This window comes from Rhipicephalus sanguineus, chromosome 1 (genome assembly GCF_013339695.2).
Source record: "Rhipicephalus sanguineus isolate Rsan-2018 chromosome 1, BIME_Rsan_1.4, whole genome shotgun sequence".
Taxonomy (NCBI): Eukaryota; Metazoa; Arthropoda; class Arachnida; order Ixodida; family Ixodidae; genus Rhipicephalus; species Rhipicephalus sanguineus.
The window spans coordinates 190385753-190407669 of NC_051176.1; the positions used below are offsets into that span (position 1 = coordinate 190385753).

The 21917-nt window shown below is 43.5% G+C and overlaps 1 protein-coding gene across 3 annotated transcripts in view; it reads right to left on the reverse strand.

The window, feature by feature from the left end:
• Positions 1 to 21917, reverse strand: part of LOC119404246 (cell division cycle and apoptosis regulator protein 1) — a 221614-nt gene that overhangs the window by 82590 nt on the left and 117107 nt on the right. For all 3 annotated transcript variants that reach the window (XM_049418286.1, XM_037670826.2, XM_049418290.1), the window contains 3 exons: positions 5704 to 5926; positions 3674 to 3751; positions 855 to 1148 (listed from right to left, as the gene is read on the reverse strand). In XM_049418286.1, the coding sequence (XP_049274243.1) occupies positions 855 to 1148; positions 3674 to 3751; positions 5704 to 5926 (595 nt within the window). The remainder of the gene's footprint in view (positions 1 to 854; positions 1149 to 3673; positions 3752 to 5703; positions 5927 to 21917) is intronic.

A 21917-nucleotide genomic window follows, 5' to 3' on the forward strand; every position in this document is an offset into this window, starting at 1 on the left:
TCAAAATCGATCAAGAAATCGATCAAGAAATGAGAAAAAAATTGTAAGAGCAGTGTCCCCCCTTAAGGAGTTAACAAAAACGGCCCCATTGACTGGACATGGCTTCTGAGGTTTTAGTGTACTTGGCACTGTTTGAGCTCCGATCCCACACATTAGGACTGTTTACTTGTGAGACAGATGGAGCCATAACTAAAGCAAGGCAACATAAAAGCTATCATTTGCTTATCATGTGAGGGCCAAGTTCTCTCTCTTTCTCTCTTTTTTTTACTAGGCCCCAGTTTTTTTTTTTTTTTCCTTCTTTGCAAGTTGAGAGCCACCTCAACTTGCAAAGAAGGAGGTGTTGAGGTGGCTCTCAACTTGCAAGTTGAGAGCCACCTGTCTTCCATGGCTGACTCTTGTTGCTGGCAGATTATGATATTGGACGTGGAAACAGCATTTTGTAACGGATGAATGGGGCATATTCATGCATTATTTGTTGCTTTTGGCACGTCTGTGTTTGCATGACACAGTTACTATACAAGCCAGTTTGCTACCATGCTACAATAAAAACATGCTTCGATGTATGCAACAGGCACTTCATGCTGGCCACAGGCTACATAGCCATTTAGGCTTAGCCTTACGACCAGTGTATCTAAGGCAGTTATGAAGCACAATTCATTTTCCATGAATATTTTTAAAATTGATGTTGACCAGTGGTATGCAACAAGGTATAAAAACAAAAGTAGGAAAGGGATAAGCAGAAATCGAAAACATGAATTCAGGTACCATCTTCAGAAGACCAAAAGCAATCAAACAAGAGGGGCAAGTAAATCGTGAAGCATTTCACAACAAATAAAAAGTGAGCCAAAACTTACGTCACCACCAGCCTCCTTCTCTTCTTCAGGCCCATCAGCATCTTCATCTTCTTTGAGCTCATCGCACACATCCTCTTTGACTTCATCCAGGACAGCCTCCTCAACAGGATCTTCACCCTCACCCTCCTCCTCCTCAACCTCCTCCTCAGCTTCTTCCTCTTCCTCTTCCTCCTCATTGCCTTCAGCCATTTCTGCCTCTGCCTTGAGGGCCTTGCTCAGCCGTGCTATTAGCTGTGACTTCAGGCCCTTCGTGGACAAGCCACGCACCTCCAGCTCCACACGTAGGTCACCAACCTGCAAAAACCACACTCAACTTACATTTATAAAAACATTCAAGCATTTTAACAGCCTCTGCGAGAGCTGTCTGATCAGTGGGCGTGCTTACTTATTATTTAGTATTGTTCCAATACAGAACAAAAACCAAAAAAGAGAGATTGTGAGGAAGCAAAGTTAGTACCATTTTCTGACAAAATTTTTCATTGCATTCAGTGCACTGCAGTAGAATCTCGGGGAACGAAAACTGCTTCAATGAAACAACTGCTGAAACAAAGCCCTTATAATATGCTGGTTCTGTACTTGGATAATATACAAGAAAACTTTCATTAATCAGAACCGAAGTTTTTGCAGTTCTTCATAAACAGAACCACCAATGCAAGCTCTGAAGGATTTTTCCCAAAAGAAAGAATCTGAAATGATATCCTTTCAACACCTGTCTTCTATCCCAAAAGGAATCTCCACTAAACAGTGAAAAATACTCCACGCATAACAACATGTTATTTGGCTGCCGACTGGAGCAGTAAGAGCTATGTTTGTTTATACATCACTTGAAAGAAACCCAGTCCATCCAATAACACTCGGTTGCACCCCATACCAAAGGGACTTACTTCTTTGTACTTAACATACCTAACAGTGTTAACAGGGTATGCAACAAATAATGTTGAACCTCTGTACATTGTTCTCTGTAAACAGAACTCTTGTCATTTGTAACACATTTTTCCAGTTCCTTGATGTTTTGTTTAATGAAATTCTACTGTATACACTAAAAAAAACGAGGGGGTATTTAGGGTGTCTTTGTGTCCCACAACAATAATAATCTGCCTTTCTTGCGTTTTTCTTTTCAAATTCAAAACTTGGTGCTTGCCCCTTTTCCATCAAGAATGCTATGCCACGCTGACAGTGCGCATGCTGTTCATGAGGTCGAAATACCAGGTGTGTGGAGATAACTCAAGGCAAGCCACGCAAGATTAACTCAAGGCAAGCCATGCATTTCGTTATGTTAGAAAAAAGGTATTTTTGAGCAATATAACTGCAATAATTGAGAGTTTGATGGGCCTGGACTGTGAATGTGCAATTCCCTGTCTTGTTTTACCAGTATGCGAAATTCCTGTTACCATAAACTAAGATTGCCAAGCTTGTTTAGCTTGGCAATCTTAGTTTAGCTTGACACTCCACAATACTACCATAGACCCTAGTACTGACACCTTTGGACTAACCACAGCTAGTTCAAGAATTAACATGCTTGAGGAATAACCAATGTTTAGCCACAGAAGAAATAATGTCTCTGTTCAGCTAACGACAGTGAAACTTCAGTTGAACGAACTTCAAGAGACCCCAGGAAAAAGTTCGTTAAAGTGAAAGTTCGCAGAACTGAAATGGCTATGTTTCAACTTGTTATCAGGAGCTAGAGAAAACATCAGATGTTGAAATGAAACTTGAACCCCTTTTATTCGCAATGCTGCTTATTTGAATGTGAATTTCTGCTTATTTAGCATGTCTGAAGAATGCAGCAATCTTTTGCTGCACTTGTGCACTTAGGACTGCAGTGGCCATGAATTGAGTCACTGTGTCCAAGCTCTTATAAACCTTCTCCGGCACAACACTCTGCTGGGCAGTGAAGGACTTCACTTTTTCCAAGTACATCAGTGCTTCTTTCGCTGAAATTCTTGGTGCTTCCTCTACAAAGGTTACTTCTTCCTCATGTTCTTCTTCCTAAGCTAGGACGCTCGCTATAATCTCTTCTGTAGACAGAGCGGCGCATGTTTCAACGCGAGAGTCGCAGGTGACAGCCCTCAAAAGGCAAAGCGCTGTGTGTACCCTATCCTTCAGACAATTCCTGATCAATACGACGTGGGAGGCATTGGATGGTACGTGTCACAAAATATGTTTGTAGAACTGAAATGCGCTCTGCAATATATTTCGCTAAACTGAAATATGTTAGCATTGGGTCCAATGGCGCTTCGGCGGGGGATTTAAAAAAGTTTGTATAACTGAATAGTTCGTTTAACTGACGTTCGTTCAAGTGGTATTTTACTGTATACGCATTCTTATCACCTTTTCAATTAGATTACATGTATACCAAAGGCTGCTGAAGACACAGCGACTTTCTAAGGACAATTAATTAATTTCATTTTTGCTATGCACGTCTGCAAGAAGAGAGAAAGAGAGAGAGAAAGAGGCGGCTATCACATCACCATAACTTGCTGCAGCGTGGTCACATGAGGGAAGTAGGCGAGTCACCAAGGGTCACCATTGAGGGTGTCGATCGCTCACGCAAACTTTAAAATTCATTAAATACCTTCCGAGCTATATTCGCTGTTCATAATTTGCAGATGATATATGCATGTTCATGAGAATCGATCCCACAAGCTATCTCGGCCACAAAATTTTGTGTCAGTACCCCTTTAAATGACCTAAGTAACTAAGTTTTACAAGATAAAAATAGAACTGTAACTTTCGTAATAACAACAGCCCTCCCAGCTTGAGCTCCATTGCACATGAATAAAAATAAAATACACCTGTCGCAGGTTACTGAAACTTACCTTCATTGTTTTAGGATCCAAATCAGCATAATGAGTCGGCTCCTTTGTGCTGGTCTCCCCTGCAGCATTTTCTTCTTCCTGTATATTTGTTTGTCAGATGGCACCAATCAAAATGGAACAAAATGAAGGTATCATCAGGCACTGCATATGAAATGAGCATCTTGTCGTTCTATGTAGGCTTGCAGATGACCAATCGTATAGCAGCTAAAAACTTACAGATAATAAATAGGCAACACACAGTCATTACACACTCTCACACATATTAATGCTTGCCTCCATCTGTAATACCAGGCAACCATTCCTAGTAATACAGGAATATTCTTTCTATGCATTATAGTGCATGAAAACAAAGGGCCGGTGAAAGCAAGCAATGATTCCAATTGAGGCAGCATTTTAAGAAGGCTAACTGAATAAAAATAACACCGTGCAGATGGCAAGTTTAAAATAATGCAGCTACAATAAATAAAGAAGAATGGTTGCAGCTAAGCAACCCACAAAGACTCAGGAAAGTGGGAAACGTAACTTAACTGGAATAAAACATTTTCCCTCAACGCTGAAGGAGTTTCGACACTATAAAAAATATGCAGAAAAATTAAGTTCAATTTAAGGCTTCTACAAACAAAAAAAAAGTCAAGTTAACCTTAGGCTAACACAGTAAAACACACAGCAGCACCTTTTCTGTCAAGTGCTTTTTTTTCTTGTGTGTTTTGAGGTTTCACCACCTATGGCAACAGTAAACGGGAATCTTCAAAAATATATTTCTCATATTAGAAAATGCTGCAAATTCTTCATATCAGAAAGTGCTGTAAATTCTTGAAACTACTTTTCTGTTAAGACTTGGGATTTATATTTTGTTTGGCTGTGTTTTTTTCACAATACATACCAGTGATATGTCACCTAGAATGCACTATTCCTATTTCTCAACATGATACCTTACACACACAAAAAAAGAGCACATTGGTGTCAAATTATGGAAGGTCATGCCTACAGAGACCACATGATCATTTAAAAGCTCTAATAGGAAAACCTGAAGCTGAAAAATCGTGCACGCAACTTTATCAAAATTCCAATGTTTAATAAAACGATGGCATAAATATCAGTGCAATAAACAGATCTTGTATATGTGAACATTGCAGCTCACAGCATTTTTTAATATTTGGTTTAAGGATTAAAGTAAAAACTAAAGAGATAAGGTGTTTCTATCGCCCCGCAATAAGTTGAGCCCCTTGGTTACCTTTATTCCTCTTATTCGCCGTTATAAAATTGTCTTTCATATTTGGCTAAACAGTCACCTTCAATAAAATTTACTTCTTTTTATCTTTGATCAACATTTCTTCATATGCACAAGAATTAACAAAAACATCTGAAACTTTCACTTGGAGCTCTCATCTGTTTTTAAATTCTGTGTGTGTGTGGTTATAATATATATATATATATATATATATATATATATATATATATATATACACACACATATATCCTATGTAAGCCTTGTCCTAAATCTCACTATTCCTTCTTCGATCCCAAACCCCTTCTTTTCACCCTTAATGGAGATGAACTTCCCAATGCTGGTCTTGCGATGACTGTCGACATCTGAAAATCAAGGATGGCTCCCAGAACCATCACTTTGATAATAACAAATAAAATAAAGCAGCCAACAGTACCACGTAGGCATTGGCATAAAAACTTTAGCCAATATAAAATAATGTCCAAAGTGACCACCTGTACTAAAGATAGTCAGAGAGAGAGAGAGAGAGAGAGAGCAAATAATATAAAAGGTAAGCTGTTTTCTCAAGCAAACGTTGCTGGTGGTTCCGTCCGATGCAGCTGGAGCAGCAGTGGCACGTCCTGCTGGGCGACTCATGGCTCGAGCAGTGTGGTATGACCAAGCAGTAGATGACCAATGTGGTAAAAAAAAGTCAAGAAAAAAAAAAAAAGCCCAGGGCACCCCAAAGGCTATGCTGTGCCAACAAGAGAGTGAGCAACTGGGGAAGAGAGGCGTGGTAGAAGCAAAGAAGAGGGCCGAGTGCCTTGGAAGGAGCCGCTGTGTCGCCTGCCGTTGTCGAGTCGTCTGCAGCTGTGTCGTCAGCGTTGCGCAGCCGCAGCTCCAGGTCGGCCCACTCCTGTCGGGTGGGCATGCAGCGCCACACGTCGGGGAAGAACAGCACCACTTTTTCCAGGGTGGCCGATGGAACCTTGGCGCCGTTGGGGGAGGGGTTCTCCCTACGGTAGCAGATCTCGGCGAAGCGATACCTGCGGGCCAAACAGGGGCCGCCGTCAACCCTGCCCGCCCCGACCCCCCCCACCCCCCCACCACTGCCAGACGAGGGTGCACCACTCCCCAAAGAGCCCCACCCGATGGACGTCGTCGCATTGCCTCACTAGCTCTCTCATGACCACCCGTGCAGCTGCAGACTCGGGAGACAAGCGAAACAAAGCCCAAGCCTCTCATATTCAGGCCTGGCACGTGCCATGCCTCTTCTCTTTGCTGCAGCTGCAGCAGCAGCAGCAGCAGCCACAGGAAGCATCCAACAATCAGCATCAGTCATCAAGGCGATCCAACGTAGAAACAAGGTGGAGGTGAAACCAATTGTTCCATATATAATCAATATGATAGGCTTCAGGTCACACATACATCCCTTTGCAGCAGCACAATTAACCTTCATATTTCATAATGAATGCCTACTACCTTTACAGGCCCCCTATATGCAAGTAGGGCAGCTTGGTACCAAATATAATTGTGCAATTGAGGCAGCTTGTGGTTCGTGCAACTTGAGTTGCAAGAATGCATTAACCTGCATGGGAGTATAAGTTGACCTTCAAAATAACGGTTGTGATCTATAATACATGCAACATGGATTACCCCATAATTTTTTTCATACTTTCAAACCACAATACTAAATCAATGCAGTCTAGAACCATTCAAAAGAAGCACTTTTATCCCTGCATTTTGGAGCCCTCTTATTTAAAATTTAGGAAATTTATTACCAATCCAGTAAACAAATGAAACGTCAAAACAGAAAAGCTAAATCCAAATGGAATCTAACGTAATGCACCTGATAACTGCCAAAATAGGTTACGAACCAAACAGATGGAAAAAAGAAATAGTTTGCATTGGTGTCAATGTTTGATGTAATGAACAAGCAATTGCGGCTCTCTAAATATTGCAACAAGGAAGGCAGGTGCAGGCTTGCCTGTCCTGGCTTTTCTTCTTGAAAACATTAGTGCAAAAGTTTAAGAAACATGGACAGGGACAAACAAACAATGATACACACAACACAGGTGCCGATAGCGCCCGTATTGTCAGCACCTGCATTATGTTGATCACTGTTTGTTTGTCCGTATTTCTTAAAATTTTTCAATGCTGTTCTCATGATCATGTACAACCAACTAGCCTGCCAGTACCACCTAAGCTGGCTTCTCAGTCACTAAAAGAAAGAAAAAAGTGATGCCCCTCCCCAAACCTTTTGAAATAAATTTCCAATGCAGGAAAAGGGGCTACACAACTGACTTAAAGGGACACTAAAGAGAAACAATGAATCGGTTTAGATCGATAGATTGTGCTCTGAGAACTCTAACGTCGTTAATTTCGCCATCATAAGTTTATTAATAGAGGAGAAAATAGAGTTCAAAGTTTCATTTTTAAATTTTGCGCCGAAATCTCCCCACGTGACGTCAGGGATTTCTAAGTGTAGTTATCGTACTTTGGCGCCATTGGCTCAACAAAATTACCCCAAACTTGGTACATTAAGTCTATGGCCCACTCAGGGGTCAATGTACTTCATTTTTACCGATTAGGAACTGCGTAGTCCCTAGTAGGCGCCGTCAAAACATGTGATGTCACGGCGAATGGTGCGGTAACTTCAAGGTGGTGTCGCCACCCACATTTTGGTTTTGCACGTTTTCTCGCTTACTAAGCATCTTCTCAAAGCAAGCGTGGTGTTTTTGGTATCGTGAAAGAGTACTTCACTAATATGAGAAAAATAGCTTTGCTCTTTAGTGTCCCTTTAACAACGAAGCAATTGCCCTGTTATGCCCTCTATCCTATGCCAGGACATTTCATTGCAGCCCACCATGTACAGCCATCAACACGCTTAATACGTACGCTCGGCTGCCTGGCTGCACCGGCTTGGAATGACGCCGGTGCCGCCAAGTGTATCTCGGTATGTTTGTGGCTGCTGACGATAGCTGGAGCGCAGCTCGATTTGACTGGTCGGCTTGTCTTTCACTTGTGTCTGACCAGCAGGAAGAGTGCACTCACTAACGACAGCTCCAGATATCATCAGCTGCCGCAAACATACCGACCAACACTTCGCGGCGATGGCGTCAGTACAAGCTGGTCCAGGCCAGGCTGTGGTGCATTCGTGTTAAGCATGCTGACAGCTGTACATAAAGGAATGCAAAATGGGTCATACCGTTTTCTGGCACAGCCAGCTGAGCTCGGGGAAAAAAAGAAAAGAGGGTTGGGGAAGGGGGGTCTCGGGATATACTTGGTGTGACACTGCTAAAGTGTTACACACAAGGAAGATGGCACGGCAGCCCCGGGAAGTAGCACCTGCTTTTTGCATTTGCCTAAACACATGTTCACACTCCCCCCCATAAATAACCTTAATGCTGTATGCCAGCTACTGAAGCTTGAAGCTTGCTGCTGCTGTTCTAATAAGACATAAAAATGCCTAAAAGTAAGCCTTAGTTCTCAAAATTCTTCAGCACCATATAAGTCCGTTCCTACAAAATGTAAGTAGCAGCCTTTATGCAAGTTGTTCAACACATATGATTTGTGTTAGGCGAACAGTGCAGAAGGTACTGCGCAGGGGCACAGCCAAAAAAGTTATTCTGAACACCTGTACTTTTTAAACTGAAGTAAAAGCTCAATACACAAATAAAATTTCTAATTTGTGTTCACCACAAATTAGGATCTCTGCAATCAGGATCAAACCAACAACCCTATCCTTAAGAGCAGAACACACTAGTCATTAGGACAGCACCACAGGTGTACTATGTGGTATTTTTTCAGGGCATTACAACTTCACATAAATAACCAGCCATGAGCAAGTAACACTTGTTCTAAATGATAAGTAACGGCTGAATAAATGGCACGCACCTTTGACACAGACTAAGTAACTCCCTGGCCTGCCATGTGCAAACTGAGCACTCATAGCATAAACTGCAAAGCAAAGCTTTAGGCTAATTTGCAACTCATCATAATTATGCTTACAGTGCAAAACTACACGTGGACGGAGAAAAGAAAATACAATGGCACAAAGAGCACTGACTTTCAACTGAACTTTTAATCACCGAGAGAACACTTATAAACACTTTTTACAATAAAATTGCAAGCCCTGACACACTGCTGTCATCTAATTGCACCCAAGTTGTGTGATATCAAGACAATGGGTAACATTCAAGCAGTCTAGCTCTTTATCAGGGCAATTCATTGTACACTTACACACCTGTTGCTACATCTTGCCATTTCAGCAGCCACAATCATTTTTCTGGCTGCTATAAGCCATTTCTACCTAAATTTATGCAGTCTTCAAAATTCAATCTGCAGCCACTCTCGAAATTTGATTTGCAGCTCAAACAATCTTCAATGCCCCGCCTCACACTGCTGTCATGTTCATGCAATGGGTTGTGGACATAACGCCCGCTCAGTACCACGTAGTATTTTTCACATGAGAGCGTAATCTTGTAGACAATGCCTTCAATACAATCGACATACTATTTTATATAGTTGGTTTCACCCTCACCCATAAAGAGACAGGCTATTTGAATGTAACCCATACTTTTGATATCACACAGAACTAACTTTGGTGTGATTCGAGGACAGCAGTGCATTCGAGTTTCAATTTTATTGTAAAAAGCGCATATAAGTTTCTCGGTCTTCTTCCATGCATAGCTGTGTGCTTAAGCATAGTTAAGAGCGAATCACATTGTTTGTTTACACAGAAGCAGGCCAGCATCCCTCAAGATGTCAGAGTGCATAGATTTTCTGCTCACTTCTAGAATACTCCAGTGAAATTTATTATAGGCAAGCACTGGTACAGAATAAAAAAAAAAATCAATAAAGAAACTTATCCTCCGTGACCCGCGGTCCTTCGCCTTTCCATCACACGAAACAAATCACAATTTCATTGTCATGGCTTGCTTCAGAGGGAACTTTGTTCTGTGGATGGCAACTAATTACTTTTACTCCTATTCAGCAAAAAATTGCATTGAAAGCATATATTTATGTTTGTTAATTTGACATGCAGGAAAACATGAGTATGTGTGCAACTTTATTTTTTAAGAAGAACCACTTTTCAAAAAATAAATAAGGCAAATGTCTTCATCAGATGAATATCTACATTAGCATAAAAGTAAACATGCCCATAAAACACAAGAAATACAAACTTGGAACATGTAGAAAAATCACCAGCGGGTGATGGTAGGTCTTTGTGCTATGAGGCAAATATTGTGCCTGTCGATTTTATTTACTCCAATCGTATGCCTCCTATTGTATACAAATCAGATGCTAAATGCAGCGTCTCATTGCCAAGTATCAAATATTGAGTCAAGTGGTGCTATTGTAAGCCCTTGCAATAAGCTATGCCCATATTTTGCTTGGATTTTTAGGGAAGCATTGCCACCTCAGGCCTGCACAGCAGCAGTCTGCACTGCAGCTCACATAAGATTATAAAGCTTACCTGAATTACAAATAAAAAGCATCCATGCCTTTATAAGCATGCAGTGTGTGCATAGCTATGTCCACTGCACATTGCATATGTAACTGCATATGCATATACAAGAATAGATTATCTGTATTTTTAAGTCAAGTTGAGAGAAGCGCCTTGGAAAGAGGAAACTTGATAGGAGAGGAAAATAAAGAGAAGCCAAAAACAGTAGGTGCCTAGGAAAACAAGAATACAGTCTCAGTAGAGCACATTGCATTTTAATTGTGCTTTCATAAAACAAAGCACAAATTAATGATAATCTTATGGTTGAAACAAAGGGACACCAACCAAGGTTTTGAGTAAAAAATTTGGCAGATCCCATGCGTTGTGGGAATCGGTTTCATGCTAAGCAGTCAGCGAGTACTTCTATGCTGTACTTTATTGCTTTGAGCCAAGTGTTACGAGGTGGATCGATGTGTTTTTGTAAGTGTAGTAGCTATGTGCACATCGTGGGCTTACCAGGCACGTCGACAACACTGGCGTTTAAAGGGTAACTTATGGTGCGACGTAACGTCAGCCATCACGTTAGAGTACATGCGTCAATATTATTGAAGCTAAGTGCACTTTATGGAGCAATCATGTGAATATCACACGTAACTTTTTGTAATGTATTCCACCGGGGTCGAGCAATGCTTCAATATAGCTTGCTGAATCGCAGGAATACAAAAGCGGAGCCAACACTGGAACCACAGAGGTTAATCTGATATGACGCCTGTATCGTAGGAGTAGATATGTAGTGTTTATTGCTTTCTGGTAAGATTAGACAGCCAGCACCACAAACGCAACTGACGTTGCACCGACATTAAGCCTGCATAGACTGTTTTTCCAAACCAGTTTATAGACCTGGCGTGGCTCTGTGGTAGAATACCTGATTGCCACGCAGAATGCTTGGGTTCGACTCCTGCTGGGTTGCTAATTCTTACTCTTTCACTTCGTCGGGTCAACGCTGCCGATGTGGGTTTTTCTTCACGCTCTCTCATTTATTTTACCAATGTCTGTTCTCGCCGTTCCTGGGTAGATATAAACTGTCAATCACCTGTGGCACATACCTGTACACTGTGGCTCGTGGTGAACGGGTATGTGCCACACGTGTCTGAAGGAAAGGGTTTGACGATGTATGCGACAGGATTTAAACGTTATTCAGGTTGTGACCTGACAGTCATATTCGTCAAATCCTCTTACCCTCCCATGCACCATTTTACTTCTTTCACAATTCTTTGCCATTTCCCTACGCCTTATATTGCGCAGATGTACCCAGCCCTCACCTTGTGCACCGCACATTGGTGGGATGTTCCCAGACCACAACGATGCCACTGCTCTGCAACACTTGGGTTTGATCATGTCCTCTCCCCGTCTGTGCCTGAATTTTTATTTCCTTTCACACCTCCTTGCGATTCAGAAACCTGTTGTCTTTTAAATCAGCTGTTAAAGGGCCACTGCAAGAAAATTTCATATTCAATAATATTGTAAAGCTCTGAACGAATTAGTAAATTTTCAAAATTTTTATACTCATTTATTAGACTACAAATTTTGTGTCAGAAACAGGGCTGCACATGCTTTTCTTGGACAAAAATTCACCCAAAAAAGAGTTCTGTGTTTACTAGTCTGACTGCCACAATCACGGGACAATATTGTAGGTGGTTTCTGCGGGTTATCATCTGCTCAATAAGGCCAACCTGTGTGACACAAAAAAAGTGAGGGCCCATGTTATGTGACCCAGGAATGCTCCTTGTAGTTGTTGGTGCAGCCTGGGTTTACCACAGGTAGCACTTACAGTAATGAGTGGGCACCTCTTCTTTGTAAGGTTCAGCGTCTTTTGCCGCCAGTCTTGAGATCTCAAACATTAAGTTATCAAAAATACCCAAAACTGAATTCATATAAGGCCGCCAACGAGGAATACTACATCACATCCATAGCACCCATGTATATCTGTTAAACAAACAGCTCATAGACATCAACATGTGCACAATGCAAAGTTCGCTTATCAGGTATGCATGTTTCAATCAGTGTTGGCAACTTTGCAAAGAAGTCCCAATATAGTAAGCTTTTAGTCACCTTAATGATAACTTTGTCGTTTGACTTTCTGAGTAATGTAATTTATTTAGTCAGTCAAATGGTTTTGACAATATTCAGTGATGCTACCGAGTACTTCTGATTTGGAGCAATTTTTGGAGCAGCAAAATTTCCGTTTTGGAGCACTTTGGAGTAGCAAAACTTTTCATCTTGGAGCACTTTGGAGCAGATAATTTTGCATCTGGGAGCACTCTGGAGCAGCAAGTTTTACATCCTGGAGTGCACTATAGAAGCATATTGCATTAACATTCAAGCACCTGAATATTATTATGGGGCTCTTATGAAGGCTAGAAATATTTCGATTCATTGCAAATTTCATGGAAAAAATCGTCTCAGGAGAACTCCATACTTCACTCGCTAATGAAAAAATAAGGGCTCATGCAGTTGAGTGTTCTGCATTAACCTCTTTGGCGATTACTTTCGACACTAGCAAATAAACAGAACAACAGATCAATAAAATTGCAATTTATGAAATAACACTCTAAATACATCTATGGGGTTATCAGTAGATGTGGCAGACAAACACCGTGATGTACAGCAGTGCCTCAATGCTAAAGAACCACACTGTCCCTAATGCATTCCCCTAAGAAAACTCCAAAGCGAAAGCCAGGTTATTTTTCTTCTGGATCGACGGGTAGATCCTTCCCCCTCCCTCTCTGCAAGCTTTCTGCACCTCACCTGGTTTTGCGCTACCTCCATGATCAGCGCACCGATCACGGAAGCAGTGTAAAGCGACGATGTCATGTGATGACATCATCATGTGACATCACGATATTTGACGCCATGTTGACGTCACAAGTTTCGACCATCTATGACGTGATGATGACGACATCACATGATTATTTTGTGCATAAATCGAACGCCGCCGACGGTCAATTTTCGTGTTTGATAAAGCATCTAAGGCTTTCGCATTAATATTGCGTATTGAACGTTAACAGCCTGGCCGTTAACAACTTGGCCTTACATACCAAACTGTCCTCCACCATGTCACCTCTGTGCCATGCGCGAAACAGCTTCGCTTATCATCCACTGAATTCACAGCTCCTCAATATTAAAAAAAAAATTATTGTGATAGCAATTATATGGACACTCTCGGTGGATTTTTGCCGTCGCCGTTGCCATAATTTTCCGTATAAAGTCCAAATTAATAACATCACCACGCGCATTCTAGCCGCGGGTAAAAGCTCGCGAGCGCTGGCGACGAACGCGGCTGAAGCGGAGATTAAGCTAGCCGGCCGTCTCTCTCCGTCGCATGGACAGCGAATGAGATAACGTCTTCCCGCGTGTGGGCCTGCCGTCGATTGCTCATCAAATAGAGAGGAAATGGCCCGCCCGTCTTTCGTAAGGAGCATAAAGGGACGCCAGGGGAGCGGAGGGGGGGGGGGGGGGGGGGGAGACTGCATCGTTCGAAGGGCGCAGTCGCTTGCGTCAGGAGACTGCTCGCAAACTTGCTGTGCTCTCAACGCTTACTTCGCGTTTAGAGAACTCACAGCACGAAAACGCTTCAGTTCCTGGAGCGGCCATATTCCCTTAAACCAGCGTTTTGTTGAGTTACGCGAGACCGGATCCAAAAGAGTTAGCTGCTAGCCTTACTTCGTTTAACAATACAATTTGTTGGTATCGCATTCAATGTTTTGCCCTTAAGCGAAACTGAGTTTTTTTAACTGTCAGCTATTGACCCTCGAAAGCGAGGAGCGGACCTGTAACATCGTGCAGCCACTTCACTGTGGGCCGTGAGCGACGGGCCCGCTACTGACAGCTGCGCATTTGCAGCTGCTCCGACCAGGAGATATGCTTTTATTAATGAGATGACTTTTTTAAAAAAGCAAACAAAAATTCGAATCGGAACCCTAGCTCGTGAGCTCGAAATGGCAAGGCCTTTTAGGGAGTATTTACCGCAGAGTGATTACAAACTCGGATGCGCTGGTGGAAGGAATTATGGAAAAGCTCTTCTGGATGAAGATCCATGGATAAAGTATATCTGAGGAAAAGTGTCAACACGTTCCCACCGTTTGCGAGCTCTTCCATAAACGCGAAGCTAGGAAAATTCCATATTGTTCCATTTCTACTGCTAGCGATCCCAGATTTCATTCCGCGATGTCCAGAAACAGAAGTGACAGACATTTTAGCGGCAAGCATGTAGTTATTACTGAACACTGCTTTCCTTACGTGCCGTGCGATGCTTGAAACGAGCTATCGGCAGTGTTTCTGGAAACGACGACGTCCGCCGATGAATCGCCGTCGCACTTTCTCGCTACCAATAGGCTTAGACGTCACGAGCCTCAGCGGAGAGCGCGTTTTGCTGTCGAGCCGACTTGCAGAACAGAAGCTGCGTCGGCACCGTGCATGGCATCATGGCTTACTCGAGACGCACGCGCGAGCGCTATTTATTCAACGGAATAACTCTTGGTCCATGGTTGCGACTTTGGCAGCCCCAAGATCAAGCTGCACATGTCTGGACGCGCCGGCGGTGCGATTGCCGGTGATAGATGACCCGAAATCCGAGACTTTGGCGCAGTTTGGCGCAATTTTCGTCGATATTATCAGGATGGCGCAGTAAATACAATTTGGCGCACTTTGGCGCAGTTGGCACAGGAGTGGAATCACTGAATATTGAGTCAAGATTTGTTCCAAGTTAAAACGATTCTCCAGTTCTTTATTCCAGGAACATACAGTATACGCCCCTCCAATAGTCACTACTTCTTGACATCCCAAACAGCTTACTAGTGAGCCATTGTGTACAGCAAAGCTGCTTTTTTAGGCAAAGCATAATAATGAGATCCGATATTGTTTTAAAAAATCTGTAGCTGTTTGCCATTTTCACATTCTAGCCATTCACATGCCACTCCAGGCAGTAACTTAAACCCATAGATTAATGATCAGAATAATTTTTCAATACGTTTCCTTGTCGCAATTTTATAAAGGGACATTGTTTTACCTAAGCCGATGCACCAACTCCTTCTCCATGTTTCATACAATACAATTTTAAGATATTAGTAACAGTTTTAAGACAAGTACACCCCAACCACAACAATGGCACTCTTTTGTAAAATGTGTTCTTGCACTTTAGACCTGTTGATCATCGCATGAACTAGTGCTGCTGATCAATCTGCCATTAGCAAACAGCATGAAGTGGCATGATAGAACAGGTTTACAAGTGGGAATACTTGTACACATTTTATGCTTAGTAGAGACTAACAGCCCAGTGTGCCAACCATAACTAGTACTGGCATCACACACCAGCTGTCATTTGCCACAGAGGAGAAAAAATTTCTTGCACCCACCCTTCACAAAGTAGCCACACTGCCAAACCTGGTGCTATAGGCTGTTTGCTACATTCAATTGATAATGACTACAGCAGATGGCACAAATTGCCATCTATCAACAACCAAATAACATAGTGCAATGAAGTGGTGGGTCACAGCCCACCCAGTGAAGTGCACCTAAATAAAGTAAATCTGGAGGTTGGCTCATGGGAGGGCAAGATGAAATAACTGCTACCCTAGCAGTGGTCATGGCAGCATTGCGACCCCAAAGCTCTGTCATGCAGCAAACTTTGGTGCAGAGCTTTTTACATACACAATAACCACCAAGCCAGAAAAATGTGTGCAAGAGAGAGCTGCAGTACAGTCGCCCCATACACTCTACGCGTAATTTTCTTTCCTCGGGGGATCGTGCACGCGAGAAAGAGAAGGGAGGAGTGCGAGGAGGAAACCGCGACGGGCGGACGGCTGTTCTACCGCCGGCCTGCACAACCGGGAGGACGTCCCGAGCAGGGAGACGTTGTTTTCACAACTCGCCCGTCTAGGGCGGAGCTTCTGCTCCGCGACGTCATTTGTCACGTGCGAGGCAGTTTATTTTTCTCTCTCTCTGTCTTTTTTTCTGTTTGGTTTGATGCGCGCATTGCACAGGCGCGGTGTAGACTAGCACAGTTGTCCAATGTAGCGCGTGCAGTGCCGGTTTGGCCACACTTCGTGTCTGCGTTGTCGGCGTACCCGCGCGTCTAGAGTTTGATGGTCAGCTACTAACTACGGACATATCTACTAGCGCGAAAAACACACAAAGGACGAGGTAAACACGGCAGACAGGACGCAGCGCTAATCTGCCGTATTTACCTCGTCCTTTGTGTTTTTCGCGCTAGTAGATACGTCCGCAGTTAATACGCACCAACTAGTCCAACTCGCTTCTCTAATTCAGCTACTACTTCGCGTACGCAGCTGCGAGAAACGGGGCAAATAAGGAATTAATTAGGGGTGTGCGAATAGTGAAATTTAATCTCGAATCGAATTCGAATCGAATAGTGCCGAATAGTGGCCAAAAATATCGAATATCGAATAGTATATTTACATGAAATGTGTACCGCCAGTTACGGCAAGAGAAAGGAAAAATCACGGACCCTACGGCGTGCTGACAGCTTCATTACGCACTTGTTCGGGAGTGGCTTTTGTTTCAGCTTTTATGGGCGCGCAGGCATGTTGATAGAAGAGCCGCCATTCCAGTCAGCAGCGGAACTCCTCACCTCCTAACAGAGGAGGCTACCGGTAGCCAGTTTTCTTTCCCCATGGTCGAGCAATAAGGCTCATCTGACAACGGTAACGTTGTGCTTCATCGCCATAGGTGTTCCGGGCCCAAAAGTCTTCGGGCGCCCGTTCGCAGCCGCGTTTTAACTGCACGCCGGAACGATGAGAGTGTCTGATGAGAGTGTCAGATGAGAGTGGTGCGGTGCGCCAGTGGCGACTGCCCAGCGTGAACAAACTTTTACATGCAAAGCCAATCACCGAGGGTTTCGCAGGCCAAAGCCAGGGCGTTTTACGGCGCTTGCGGCATATGCGACCGAACTACGCAAGAAGTCCGTGCCTTCGTTTCGTGAGCGAAGTTGCGAAGGACTTGACAGTTTTCTCATGTGTTTTTCTACGTGCGGAAATGACATAATCTTTTTTAAGATCAACATGCGCTCGCTTTTGAACCAAGAACGGCGACGTTAGCGTTAGTTTTAGCCACCCTACCCTAACCAAGTTTGTCGCGTTTGAGATATTCGTCCCGTCGAATTATTCGAAACTTCGAATACTAGCTATTCGAAAGTCGAATCGAATTATTCGATTAGGAACTATTCGATTCGAATTCGAAACTCGAATATTCGCACACCCCTAGAATTAATGAATATAAGTGTGTTTAAAGCGGCTCTTCGTCCCGGGTCAGACGTTGCAACCACGTACTACCTGGTACTGCGTATTTTCTGTTTGTGTGTGCATGTGTGTGTGTGTGTGCGTGTTTTACACACCATCAGAAGGGGGAAGGCTCGTTCCTAGGAGAAGCTATCGCATTGTGTGCATGTGTGCGCGCATGCGCGTGCGCGGCTGCTTCGTAAGGACTACACTCTTGACGTTTCTCCGGCGTACTAATGAGCGGCAATGTTGACCTACGAGCGCCCATTCTAGAAGTCATACAAGCATACGCAAGAACATATGTAAAGAGGAGTCAGACAACCTTCCCACCCGGAATGAACTCCTGGAACTACGCCCCTTTCTTTTGGCATGGTGGGCTCAGGATCTAGAGGTTATGTATCCATCCTGTTGAGCGCCGATTATATGATCCCTGTACTTCTCACAATTATATTCTGTGCTTGATAATGTGAGCTCGTGTACAACATGCAACCACTCGTGTTCATCGTAGCAGTGTTTGTAGATTTCCAAATTATTGATAATTTCCAAAGCTAACCAACCAGCTGAAATGCTGAACAGGAAATAAGTCTCAATTTATCAGCATTACGTGCATTTCATATACACTCGGATTTGTATCTGTAGACTGCAGCCTAATGAATTTGAAGGCTATCAGTCATTAACGTATGAGAAGTAAGCATGTCATTTGAGATTAGGTTGTTGGGCCTGCCTCCTCTAGCTTGATATCTACCAGTGTTGCGGAGTTGCCACTTCGGAATTGGAATGAATCTGGAATCATTCCGCATTTTCGCGACCCTGTAATGGAATGGGAATGGCATGGGGACAACGCTTGGTGGAATGGAATGGGAATGGAATTAAGCGCCTTTTGTACGGAATGGAATGGGAATGGAATTGCGTCTTTTTCCGTAAATAGAGCACGTTTTTGTCTATGCGCTGTTTTTCAAACTTCAAACATTAGTAAGTTAGAGCCTCGAATTTAGCAATAAAGCCGTATTTTTTAAATGGCTTGGCTGATTACAAGCACGGTACATTTATAAGCAACGTGCCTACTACAAACCGAGGCATAAGCTAGTGTACAAACAAATGTACTATCCCAGCAGATACTGAAGGGAGAAACAAATTATCCCTGCGAGTTGGTTCCCATTGATACCCCCACACGAAAGTAACACATACTCTAAGCACAGCCTGATCTTTATCTCACGAGCACTTTAGTACCTGACACACGTGAATAACCCTTTCCGATTTTAGGTACCCAGACCAAATGCCATCTTCATGCTTTAAGTCCTGCAAGTGCCTTCTGAGAATAGGCTCCTGAACATCAACAGTACTGCTCATCGTCGACACGCAGATTCGCACTACGCGCTCACAAGCTAACAGGACTCACGCAGCTCACTCGCGCCAAACCAGTCAAACTTGGTCGGACAGGGAGCGGGCGCCGAGCGCCAGCGCCTCCTCTCCCCCTCATAAAGAAAGAAACAAAAAAAGAGAAAAATAAATTGCCACTCTCCCTTCTTGGTGGTTCGGGAGGAAAAGGAAAAAGGCACCTAATTTCTGTCTGCCTTTAGGCGACACGGCGCGGTGCCTTATAGGGGTGGGGTAAGGGGGGATAAAAGAAAAGTAGAAAGAAAGAGGAAAGGAAGTGATCGGATGTCGACAGGCGCGACGAAGAGAGAAGATGCCGAGAAGCGGAACAGGCGTCCTTCAGAGCGGTTTCCTCCTCGCAAACGGAGGAGTGCGAGGAGGAATCCGGTCTCCTGGGGGTGAAGTCCGGCGGTGGAACAGCCGTCGGCCGGTGCCGGTTTCCTCCTCGCACTCCTTCGTTTTTTTTCTCGCGTGCACGATCCCTCGAGGAAAGAAAATTACGCACACTCTACGATAACCTGCAGCAGTGCTTGGTCTAGCCACACTGCCCCAAGTCAAGCCAGCTCCTTACACCAGCACAGCTTGTAATAAACGAGGTCTTCCATTGACTGTATACACACAATCTGCTTTCTGCTTAACATTTCCATTCTTTTAGCAATCAAGATGACAAGTGTCACCTTGATTGCTTTCTTGGCAGGTGCCGAGTGTGTTGACTTACAAAACTGCAGATTTTTTCCATTATTTCAAGTGCTCCATAGAAATATTGCTCTGTAAAATATACAAGCCCCAAGAAGTTGGCTGTCACTTTCGGGATGCAATAACAAATAATTCTTAATTTCTATAGTACTCCCTCTCCCCATCACCACCACCAAAATCACACAAACTTAACTTAAACTCTCTGCTGCTGCTAGTCATCATGCCATAACATGTAGCCATTTTCAATTTGCTTAGAAGTTAAAATTTCATTTTAATTATTGGTATAACGTATGCTTCCATGAAATTATGCCATAGACAATAATTAGGCAAAATTCAGGAAAGAACATATTAACTAGAGCTGTGCGAATAGCAAAATTTTGGGTGCGAAGCGAATTCGAATAATAAAGATTGAGTGCGAATCGAATCGAATAATTTCGAATAATTTTCGAATATTTCTCAAACATCTTTCGAATAATTCGAAGTGAAATTACAGAAAAAGTTGCAGAGAATCCCTAAGTATGTTCTTGTGAGATAGCAACATGAAAGTGTTTCTTTTCGCTAGGTTGATGAAGCGCTGGTGGGGTCATATTTCATAGTTGTCTTTCTTATCAAGAGTGAGGCAATGTAGAGGCCAAATTGTATTTATGTACATGATTTGGTGCAACCAAAGTGTTGTTGACAATACTTTACGCGTGATAGGCAGAGATGCCATTTCCTCAGCCTCTCCTCCTCTTTCAACTGCTGTGGAAGGCCAACTGATGTGGCGGACAAGGGTGTGCTCCCTTCAAATCCGGAGTTCCAAATCTGCCTCGTAGACGTCGATATATAAGAACATCTGAAATTTTGGATGCTAAAATGCTTCGGCGTCCGATTTTTCGGACTTCCTGCCCAAATTTCAGGTACAAAACAGCATTAATTGAGCCCCCAACTCTGCCACATCTTTCATCTCCATATTGGAACCAGCGTTTTCTTGAGTTAATACATTTGCGATCGTAACGGAGCTTGAAAGGCAGCTTTGCCGCAATACGGGGGTGTGATGAGGTGAAGCATATTGAAAATCTAGTGAACAATTCCAAACGGACGTTGACTGTCTCTTGGCTAAGTTCGATCGTAACGGACCTTGAAAGGCAGCTTTGCCGCAACACGGGGGTGTGAGGAGGTGAAGCATATTGAAAATCTAGGGACCACTTCCAATCAGACGTTGACCGTCTCTTGCCTAAGTTCGACCGTAACGGAGCTTGAAAGGCAGCTTTGCCGCAATACGGGGGTGTGATGAGGTGAAGCATATTGAAAATCTAGGGACCACTTCTAATCGGACTTTGTCTCTTGGCTAAGTTCGACCGTAACGGAGCTTGAAAGGCAGCTTTGCCACAATACGAGAGTGTAATGAGGTGAAGCATATTGAAAATCTGAAGGGGTCACTTTCAACCGGACGTTGACTGCATTTGTCTTTGGGAAGTTCGAATAGTTCGAATAGTAAAATTTCAGTGCGAATCGAATCGAATAGCAAACACTATTCGAAAAATATTCGAAATTTCGAATATTCGCACACCCCTAATATTAACATATCCGTCTACCATATCAAAGCTAAACTTGGAGCCGTTGATCTCCACAAAACCATGAAGTGCAAGCTCTGGTTATGTTAAGAACTCCATTGAAGGTTTCAGAAAGTTCTCACACATCTTTCCTGTGTCCCCACAATGTCGACAAACTGTGGTTGGAGTACGTATTCACCTGCATAATTTGCGCACCCCTAATATTTAGCCAGCTTTACTAAAAAAAAGTATTTACTCGCATATTTTGAGCTTCCCATACCATCCGAGCCAGTTTGCCGACACGTGCGCATGGAGAGATTTTGGGCGGCCGCGCCCCTCACCAAGCAGCCGAATGCAGTCATACACAAGACAGGCTGCGAGTGCGAAGTCCCTTCTTCTGATTACTTCGTTCTATTCTCTGGAAGCCCCCGAACTACAGTCCCTAGAATATTCGTACCCGAACACCCAAACCTGTTCACGGGTTGTCGGAACTACTCGAGCATTCTCCCACCGTGAGAATGCTTGCACGCAACACGGCATGGAATATTTTCTGCATCGGAGGCCTGCGAGGGCCAGTCGCATTAACTTTCCCCCTCGCTGCCCCTCGTTCTCTGCGTCCGCACTGCAGCACATCCTTGGTCGATTTCGGAAATTTAGGTTTCACCATTAGCCAGTCGCATTTTTA